Genomic DNA, 10,991 nt, shown 5'->3' on the forward strand with positions numbered 1-10,991 from the left:
TAATATAATAGTTATATATATATATATATATATATATATATATATATATATATATATATATATATATATATATATATATATATACAGTGATCCTATCCTATCAGTTCCTAGATTTCTATGTACGCCCCAATATAGCCGCAGTAACCATAAACAATCCTTTTTTTGTATATTTTGACTATTTTATTTCCTTTCTCCTATTATTTAACATTACATTATTACATTACATAGGCAGTAGCGTGCGTTATCAACATAAATGATAATAAACTATAAATTCACTACGTTACCGTAGCAAGCAGAATGACGCACAGAGAACATAAAACAGGAAACAGAAATGCAACGCGACCCGAAAAATTAAAAGCACACATTTCAAAATAAGATAAAAATGGTCACGAACTCTAACGCTTGAAGAATTCATAACATAGTTATTAACTAATATTACTTCTTTATTTGATTAATACAGTACTGTATAATGTACTTTTTTGCTGTATACATGTACTGTATATATATATATATTCACCTCTTGAGCCTGTCCTTATTCAGGCTATTTGTCCGTGTTTTATCCGATGCTAGCTTCTAGCAAAAGGCTGTCTACTGCAATCTTCTCTACTCTCCAGGTTATGTGGCACTAAAAGTTGTGGGACGTCCTTGCGTTTTTTTTTTGTTTGTTTGTTTTTGTTTTTATTTAGCGGCAGCCAGGCTGTGTGGTCAAACACAGTTTGCAAAGATGGTGAAAGAAAAGTATCAAGGCCTTTTATTGGGAATTGTTAAAAATGAAAAGAAGTATAAAGTAACAAAGCTTTTTTTTAATGTAGCAAGTAAAAAGTACGATATTTGTGTTTTAAATATAGGGAGTAAAAGTAAAAAGTTGTCAGGAAAAAAATTACTTATAAAAGCACAAAGTACAGGCAAAATTGACTTAAGTACAGTATCCCATCACTGGTGTGTGTGTGTGTGTGTGTGTGTGTGTGTGTGTGTGTGTGTGTGTGTGTGTGTGTGTGTGTGTGTGTGTAGATGGTTTATATCCACAGACTTTTACATCCACAGGCACCTTAAAGCCACATGGCCAGAAGACCGAAATGAATTCCAGGTCTAAGTGTTGACTACATTAGGGCTCTTAGGCCGAAAATTGATTAATCCAGTCATTGAAACGGCCTTTACATAGCAAAGACATAATTCAAAGACTGTACGAGCCCAGGCCCCAAATAACAGCAATCCCACATTACGGCTAGCTCAATATGAAAGGGGGCTTTACTTTTATTACCATCATTACTACAGTACAGTATCATTTCAGATTAGATCACCATTTTCTTTAATTTAAATGTAAATCTGGGCACTGAACTGCACACACTGACAGAAGTGGTAGCCTGTCGATTATTATTCATTCTACCAACAGTGTAAACACAGAAGAACCTAGTTTAATATGGGAAAAAAATACAGTAATACAGAGTCAGCATATGTGTTTCTTTAAAGCAAGACCTTGTATTTAAAAAAAACGTGTTTGGCTACTGAAATTTGACACTGAAGAAAAAGAACCGAGCTACAATATTAGTTGGCTTTAACTGAAGCAGTAACAATTATTTTTTTCAAAATCTTGTTCTGAATATTAAATTAATAATCATATTATGCGCTTACTTTTACTAGTGAAACATATTTGCAATGCATTACTGCCAGTTCCAGAGATTTGAATAATCCTAATCAAATATGAACTCATCCCTATCTCCCCTACCTAATTGTTTTTTCCGACTCTGTACACAACACTAAGCTTTCGCAAAATCAAACATGCACACACCGACATTAAACTACCAAATAAATCCAACCCAAATAGCTCAAATTGTTTGAGCTGTAACGTGACAAAAAAAGCTCGCAGAAAGCTTTTCCATGTGTCTGTGGGTTACACAGGAGGAGCCCCATTTATGACTCATTGCATGCAAACATCATCATTGATCTTTAAGAGCTTACATCTCACCCAAGTGCAGGCGAGCTTTGCAATTCCCATTACAACCAAGCTGCTGTTTTCTTTGTGAGCAAAATGTCCGGGTTACACACCTGTTGTTCGTAAAAGAAGATACGGTATGAAAATGGAGGTATTGCAACTATGGAGACGTAATAGCTACATATTTGTGGTTTGTCTTTAATCCAAACAATGTTTCAAAAACACAAAATATGAATTTTCCACTAAACTAAGCCTGTAAAAAAAAAAAAAAAAAATATATATATATATATATATATATATATATATATATATATATATATATATATATATATATATATATATATATATATATGTGTGTGTGCGTGTGTGTGTGTTTTTTAGGGGTGCAGGTATTTCTCATCTCTGCACAGTAAGAGATCCATTTTCTTGAAAGTCTTTTGGCAATAGAGTACTGTACACAGGAGAACGCCTGCTCGTTATGGCTCCGACAGGAAAGTGCTGGAGATTGTGGTGAGACTTCAAAATAAACCTTGCCATACCGAATGTATGGATATGAATGCAACAACTTACTTCATATCGTGCAAGCTGTTACAGCAGGAGAGTTGCAAGTCCTGAAATCACATTCGATCACTAATTCGGGGTGCTAAAAGAACAACTTAATTACGCTGGCATTTGATTGTACCTGTTACAACTATTGCCGGCGTTCAGAGCAGCCTCTTACATAAATTTGTCATTAGCTAGCAGCACTGCTCTACATCAGTTGGTGAGAGAAATTGGATGAGTCCGCGTATGTACACTTTGATCCTGATAGCCTGACAGTTTCCCTTCATTTTCTTGAACAAAGAAAGAGATGCTTAAAAACTGTGCATTTGCCTATGGGGATCATTTGGTTTTCCAATTGGAAAAAAAAAGGTAAAATATTGGCAGAAATGGCAAAGTTGGTTGACAAACACTGCAAAATAATAACAATAATTAAAAGAAAATGACATACACCCCAGCTAGCAGGAGCTGTTCAACTATTTAGTCTAATGAAAGAGCTCAGCTGCAGACTATTCTTTTACATCTACATTTCAATCTACTCAGTAAAGAAAACACATATTGAAAACAGGAAAATGTATGTAATGTTTCAAATTTTGCACAAATCTTATCTTGTTCTCGTAAACTAAACCTCTTGAAGCAATTAAAGGACCCGTGAGAAAAGTGTTAAATTCCTTCATAGCAGCATTTCCGAGAATTTCTTGCTCTTTCAGCACCGGTGCGACCTGAACATATGATAAGGGACTTCATTCTCACGTCCCTCTATGTAATGTATGTAAACTGGAAGGTTCTCGTACCACCTTTACATCGCCAGGCGTCCAGGTTAAAAAGATGCCCACATTACCCGAACAGCCGTGCTTTTTCTACTTTTTGGTTTTACAGTTGTGAAGAAGAGGTTTTGCACAGTCGGCCAAGAAAACAACAATGTTTAATTTATCAGTGAAAAAAATGTATTGAAGAACACGTAGAAGTGACAAAAAGGTGTGTTTGTTAGCATGCGGCTGGGCAACTAGATTGCATTTGTGCTCATCATCAGTTCACGGAGGACTGCACCTTTGCTAAATACAAGAGTGGGTTTGCTGTAAAGTTACAAATAAAAGCAGGTGCGATTCCCTCAATTGCACCAGTTCGAAGTGGCCTTCGCTGTAAGTACATGTTAGCTTTGTCGTAAGTAAATAAACCTTGTTCATTGAAGGAATTTATATAGCATGTTTATGCTGTATAACGATTGCATTGATTGGTCATCAAATTTACCACAACCAGATAAGACCACATCAAAATGACTGAAAAATTGACAGCAGACCTAAGGGGTGCTCAACATGGATTCTCAAGGTTCGCTTGTGTATATTTTAAGCTTGGTGTTGAAGTGATTGGCTAGTAAATAAAAGGGAAAACAGCACAATATATTACATATTTTTGTCCAGAGTTCTATGAATGTCAAACAAGTGAACCCTTACTATTCACAAGAAGTGAAAAAATAGGCCTCGTTTTGGCAACTCACTATAAACGTTGCTTAAATATTTCTTGTGTGGACATTTTTACAGCTTTTTCAGATTACGTGCAATTTAAGACCACAGGGGTGAAAATATTGCTTTATTTTGCCACTAGTGTAATGCATTTCTGTCTGAATAGAAATAGCTCAAAGTTGCCTTTTTATATGTATTTCCCCCTCCTTTTTATGGACGATTATTTTAGTATCTGTTCTATTCAAGCCGGCATGTTTAGGGCTGATATTGATTTTCATACAAGGCACAAGTGAAACATTCACAGCAGCAGTGCTGTGTTGGGCTCATATTTCCTTCACAATTCTCCAGTGACATAAAATGGCTTAATGACTATACTGATACGGAGTCGTGATAGCATAATGATAAATGATCAACTCTGCTGCAGCTCGATGACTGCCCGCCTGAAGTTGCGCCCTGCTGTTTAAACAAATTAAAACACCAAACTGAGAAACATTAAGGGCATCGAGGCAGTCCGAGCTATGGATTAGCACGGGGTAACCGACATACAGTATACTGTTTACGCTTTGATGTGTACAGAAAAACTGACAAATATGCAGTTGCATCTGTTATAAATGACTGACAGAAGTAGATCAACTATTTTTCCACAATCAGTTTCAGTATTTTTCCAAATTCAATTTGAAACCAACATTAGACCAAGCCATGCAAGCCAGACCTTGACGTTACCTCCACTGACTTTCACAGATGAAAAGCGCTAGCAGTACATCCTCTTTTTCCTCAACGCTTAAGCCTTTTCATTGGTAGTGTGAAGGTTAATCTTTGTCTTAGTCCATAAAACATTGTCACAGATTATTTAAGACTTGTCTCAGGTGTCAGCTTTTTTTTTGTTGTTGTTTTTTTCAAATTCCTGTCTGACATCTGCCTTTGACTTGGCAGTGCTTGATTCACATCTTGTCCTCCATCCATCTAGTCCTCTTGAGCCCACCTTAGTTTTCGTTTTTTTTTTTTACACCACATTTTTTTCATCAATTGCTGGTGGTTCAGGTGGTGGCTGGTTCGACATCTGTTACTTTGTGCAGCAGTGGTTTGTTTATGTATTTATTTATTTATTTATTTCAGAGCATTCCAAACAATTGGATTGGCTACGGTATGTGTTTGTGCAATGGTTCAAATGGACTTTCCATCTTCACAATGGTTTTCTATTAATCCATACACAACTCAGTTGTTGGTTACACTTTTATTGATACTGAGTGTCGACATTCAACGCTCGTTTCACAATGTTAGAGTCTAACAAAGAGTAATTTCTTCAAAATTGCATGACTGGTTGAGATGTGAATAAAATAATAGCATTGAATAATGGAATAATGGACAGTTTGTCTTAAAAAAGGAATTGTGAAGTTTGTACTGTGGGTGCATAGTTTTACTGTAATTTGGCCCTGACACACACAGAGTTATATATATATATATATATATATATATATATATATATATATATATATATATATATATATATATATATATATATATATATATATATAGCCTTGTTTTAAAATGAACTAACATGCTCACTCTCACGTTTATTCAAGTAAATCGACTCTACTTTAAAATGAACTGGCATGCCTGTTTTACAACGTGCAACACGTAAATGAGGAATGTATAAGTAAATGAATAAGCCTGAATCGAGTGAACATGGCTGCAATTCTATGCTGTGAGGACACAATCTTCTTTGGAGAACATAAACAGTGAGAGAACTTCATTGCACAATGTTAGTGACGGCGTGGCCAATCAATAGAGTAACCTCTGCTGCACATCGGGACATGACTCAAATTGGTATAAAAGATTCGGTTATATGAATTAGCGATAAGATCCACAAAGAACATTTGCTTTGGTTTACTTTGTTGTCTTCGCCAAACCTAAAATCTTCACGCATTTGGCACAAATGAACTGGAGCGTAACCTCAAGAATGGCACAACAGGAGGAAAGCTTTTTCAAAAGTGTCACTCGAAGTGACCATGCAGGTCGCAATATACAGAAATCCTTCTTACCTTTGGAGATGACTAACGACGCGTAGTAAACAAAAACTAAAAGAGCCGCTGTATGAAGGTGGCGTCCTTTCTTTGGCGCACCCATACCGACGCGTAGTGGTCCACAGTTGGGCGAGACTGATTGTTCGCAGGACCTCCGCTCCACACTCTTGCCGCCTGCTCCGTACTGGACCAGTCCGGACACCGCAAGTTACCCCTGTAAAGCCGGCAACTGTAGCGTTGGTGGATCAGATGGAAGAGAGGTGAGCTAACGGGCTGATCTGTTGAAGGGAAGAGAAAAAGCATCTTCTCCTCTCTTTGGCTGCGCGTGTGTGCGCAGCTTTGCGCGTGTGTGCGCAGCTACTCTGCGTGCGCTCCTAAGTTCCTCCCCTCCGCAGGCTTCACCATCCAGGAGCCGGTCTCTCGCCTAACCAATGGCAAAGGAGGGATCCAGAGTGGAGGACGCCATATAAGACAAGTAGTCCTAATAATCAATAACCCCTCACGGGCTGCAGGAGGTCTGCTGTTGACAATACACCGTTTGTGGAATGTGACTCAGTGATGACTACTGTATTTACTTAATTCGTAATACAAAACATTATTACGTAGTCATCAATACCCACGCAAAATAACGTCAATTTTTGTGTCCTGCCAAAAGGTGAACAATTGCACCATCTATTCGTGCTGAATAGAGACCAGAATGACCAGGCATATGGAGCGGTAGCCAAAAAACACTTTCAGTGGGCACCGGCACCTCAAATCAATTAAGCCATTTCGAGTCGAACTTTCAAACAATGTTTTATTGAGTTTAATATAATTATTGTAAAGCATTATATATGCTTTACTTACTAGACATTCTTGTCTGCATCTGAATCAATTGCATATTTGTTCTTTAAAAATGCAATTGATACAATATGTGGCTTTGTATCATTGGGTGTAAGAATACTATATCCATATGATGATGGCAGAAAAATCATAGATGTCAAAATTGTTTGTTTCCACGGTGAGTGGGCAGCCTGAAAGCCACCATGTAGCTCTGCAGATTTTTTGCAAATAACAAAGATCTGTGTATTTCAGTGCTTACTAAAATGCATTGAAATATCAATTTCTAGAGCTGCTTATCCTCACAAGGGTCGCAGGCTGGTGCATTTCCCAGCATGCTTCGGACAGCATGCGCAATTAGCATTAGCATGCTAGTGATTAAAATTACAGGTCAACAAAACACTACCTCACACATGCATATTGCTCTATGGACATCACACATGTAATAGTGTCTTTAAAGTCAGAAACCAGTTGTGGCTGGTTATGTTTTTGGAGTGATACAGCTCTCATGCTTTTTGGGGAGTTCAAAACTGTCTCTCCTTTCTTTTCATGCTAAATTGTCTATGATGAAAGCCCGCTGACTACTAAAACAATGTTTTTAAGCATACAAATGTCATCAGCTATTAGGCCACTGGATGGTGAACCGACACAAGGAATGGAGTATTAGTCTTGACCGTCAGTCAAGAACAGGGGTCTCCAATCTCGGTCCTCAAGGGCCGCTCACCTGCATGTTTTTCAGGTTTCTTTCCCCGACACACCTGATCCAAATGATCAGGTCATCAGCAAGCTCAGTAGAAGCCTGATGATGATCCTGATCATTTGAATCAGGTGTGTCAGGGAAAGAAACATGGAAAACATGCAGGGCAGCGGCCCTCCAGGACAGTTTGGAGACCCCTGGTAAAGATGGTCTTCACATACTGTACACACTGCAAAATTGTCAAGCTTCTGCTGTAGTGCGCAGTTCCTTATTACAAATATTATGGCGTTATATTTGTGCCACAATTACGCACGCGCGGAAAAAAAATTTGAGCGTTGAAAATAAAACTGAGCGAGCGAAAACAGATTTTGAGCGCAGAAAAAAAGTTCTTGAAAAGAAGTTTCTCGCTCAAAATTCCTTTTTGCTCGCTCGCAATAGCATTCTCGCGCTCAACATCTCGCTCTCGTTCGCAATACTCCTCCCTCCCTCGCTCAACATCGCGTTTGCTCAACATCGAGCTCTCGCTCGCTCGAGTCGTCCTCTGCGCTCGCTCAGTTCTGCTCACGCGTTACGTTTGTGCCACAAAACCAGCCAATCAGAGCTTGTAAAAGCACATTGATTGACAGCTTGATATCCAATGAGATTGCTTGTTGTGTTCACCCGGAAGGAGCAAACGAGAGTGCGTCACATCGACATGGGCGGGAGTTGTGGGCTTATATTATTAAAGTACAAAAACTAACAAGGTATTTCTGTCAAATGATACAATTCAGTAATAATAATGATATAAAAGTAATTCTCCAGCCCAAGACCGTGTTGACGCACTCTCGTTTGCCCTTTCCGGGTGAACACAGGGCAAACGAGAGTGCGTCAACGGATAGCGTACAAGCAATCTCATTGGATACTGAGCTGTGTCAATCAAAGTGCTTTTACAAGCTCTGATTGGCTGGTTTTGTGGCACAAACGTAACGCGTGAGCAGAACTGAGCGAGCGCAGAGGACGACTCGAGCGAGCGAGAGCTCAATGTTGAGCAAACGCGATGTTGAGCGAGGGAGAGAGGAGTATCGCGAGCGAGAGCGAGATGTTGAGCGAGAGAGGGCTATCCCGAGCGAGCAAAAAGGAATTTTGAGCGAGCAATTTCTTTTTCTGTGTTCAAACTCCATCGGCGCGCGCTCAAACTCTTATCATTACGCGCTCAATAGTTTTTTTCTTGCTCTCAAAATCTGTTTTCGCTCGCTCAGTTTGATTTTCTCCGCTCAATTTTTTTTTCCGCGCGTGCGTAATTGTGGCACAAATATAACGCCATAAAATATTGAATAATAAATCCTGGTCACTCTTTTATCATTGGAAATGAACCCAAACATCTGAGATCCTCAGTTTTTAGGGGAAGACTTTCACAGCAATCTCTGTCGTTGTACAAAAAAAGCTTTGAATGAATAGTTTCCACCAAGTTTTTTCCATGGTTTAACAGATGCTCATAAAGCGACTTGCTGGACAATTTGGCTTTAGTGAGTCAAGTGCACATTTGTGGCCGCGCGTCACCGGTGTAACGTGTCACTCGCGACCAACCTTTCATGTATATATATATATATATATATATATATATATATTTTTTTTTTTTTTTTTTCGCCCATATATATATATATATATATATATATATATATATATATATATATATATATATATATATATATATATATATATATATATATATATATATATATATATTGCATGGAGATATTTTCATATCAGGGGCTTTTTTTCGCCCATATAGGTTTTGTTGTAGAGGGGTTTTACTGGATTGAAGGCAGATTGTTCTGATTCTCTCAACTTCCAAAGTCTGGAAGTACAGTGCTATGTTTATCCTGGCTTTGTGGGAGGGATACTGGAAGACAGAGTCAAATGCCTGATTCGATCTGGAATCGCTACTGGCTCCAGAATCTGATTCCAAGATCTGTGCAGCAAAGTGATTACTGTTCTACACACCACCTCCATGCGTTGATCCTCTGCTTTCCAGCTACTACAGCTAGAAGCCTTTTCCATCATTGGAAAACATTGTTTTGTTCCACTGAAATTTTAATCTCTTAATTGTACCACATGGGCAAATTCAATTTACAGTTTGAGGAGAGCTTTCAGGGTTGGTACTCTGCCATTGCATTGTGCCCAAGTGCTTGTTGAGTTTAGTGCCTTGCTTAGTGCAATTTCAACTGTGAACAGGAAATGAACTGATGTCTCACTAGATTTTCATCTAGTAGCATAAAAAAGCCCCTATCTCCTGTAAAGCATGAAAGAATAATTTTAAGCATTCAAGACTTGTTGTTTCACATCATTTATTAAATCGCTGAATTTTAATTGCTGTATTTTCCGCACTATAAGGTGCACCGAAAAGCCATATTTTTTTTTAAAAAAGCTGATGGTGCGCCTTATGATCAGGTGCGCCTTATATATGAAAAACGTTTTAGAATATGTCATTAATTGAGAGTGCGCCTTATAGTCCCGTGCGCCTTATATATGCATAAAGTTTTAGAACATGACATTAATTGAGAGTGCGCCTCATAATCCCGTGCGCCTTATAATGCGGAAAGTGCGGTACTTGTAATCACTTCAGAATAGAATGATAGCACATACCATACTGCTTTTATAGTAATCAAAAGTCTTTTAACAGGCACGCTGTCACTCCAAAATGTACAATTAGGCAACAGGCACTCCAGATGGTTACTTGATAGTGAAGCACAGCGCAAACAATATTTACTGTGAAAAATATCTTTGAGGTACAGTATTCAATGAGTAGTTCTTTCATGAAAACCTACACGTTCATGAAAGTTATCCATCAATCCAATTTGAATTGGCGCTTAACCTCACTAGGGTTGCTAGTTTGCTGGTGCCTACTGAATCCCAGCTGTCTAGGTGCAGTAGGCGGGGGACACCCTGAACAGGTTTACAGGTATTTGGTCTTCATAAATGAATACTGATAATTATTAAGTTTTCAAATGTATTTCCAAAACCCTCAGTTTTTGATGTGGTGTTTAATATGTTGCTTATTTGCTTGATGAAACACAATGCCTTTATTGACTGTCAGCGGACATTTATTTTGAGAGTGTGTGTGGAAGAGATGAGTGCCAACTCCTTCACGATGTTGGAGGGGGGCTGTGTGGCTTAAAAGTCTGGGAAAGGATCTTGTACAGCAACCCCCACAGATGGTTGATTCTAATTGCTTCATGGGAGTTAATAAATTGTCTTCTGTCCCTTTTCCTCAGCTCAGCTAAACGAAAGGAAGCGATTTCTCGTTTATTAATTATTATTTGGTTCCAGGTCAAACCGTCACTGTCATAAAATTATATCAATAGTAAAGCATAACAAGAATAACAAACCTAGCCTGTGTCTAAGCACCATTAAACCCCAAAACACATTAGCGTATTTTCCGGACTATAGGACGCACTGGTATATAAGCTGCAGCAGCAAAATATGATCAAAAAAAATATTTTTTTTGCCACGGATAAGGCACACTGGACTATAAA

General features: G+C 38.4%; 1 protein-coding gene across 2 annotated transcripts in view; it reads right to left on the reverse strand.

Moving 5' to 3' along the window:
• unc5db (unc-5 netrin receptor Db) overlaps positions 1–6,064 on the reverse strand; it is a 223,741-nt gene extending 217,677 nt beyond the window's left edge. For both annotated transcript variants that reach the window (XM_088426309.1, XM_088426300.1), the window contains exon 1: positions 5,979–6,064. In XM_088426309.1, the coding sequence (XP_088282435.1) occupies positions 5,979–6,063 (85 nt within the window). In that variant the 5' untranslated portion in view covers position 6,064. The remainder of the gene's footprint in view (positions 1–5,978) is intronic.
• Between the last annotated feature and the right edge of the window lie 4,927 nt (positions 6,065–10,991).

Source organism: Hippichthys cyanospilos, chromosome 1 (assembly GCF_059441005.1).
Source record: "Hippichthys cyanospilos isolate Australia breed blue-spotted pipefish chromosome 1, RoL_Hcya_1.0, whole genome shotgun sequence".
Taxonomy (NCBI): domain Eukaryota; kingdom Metazoa; phylum Chordata; class Actinopteri; order Syngnathiformes; family Syngnathidae; genus Hippichthys; species Hippichthys cyanospilos.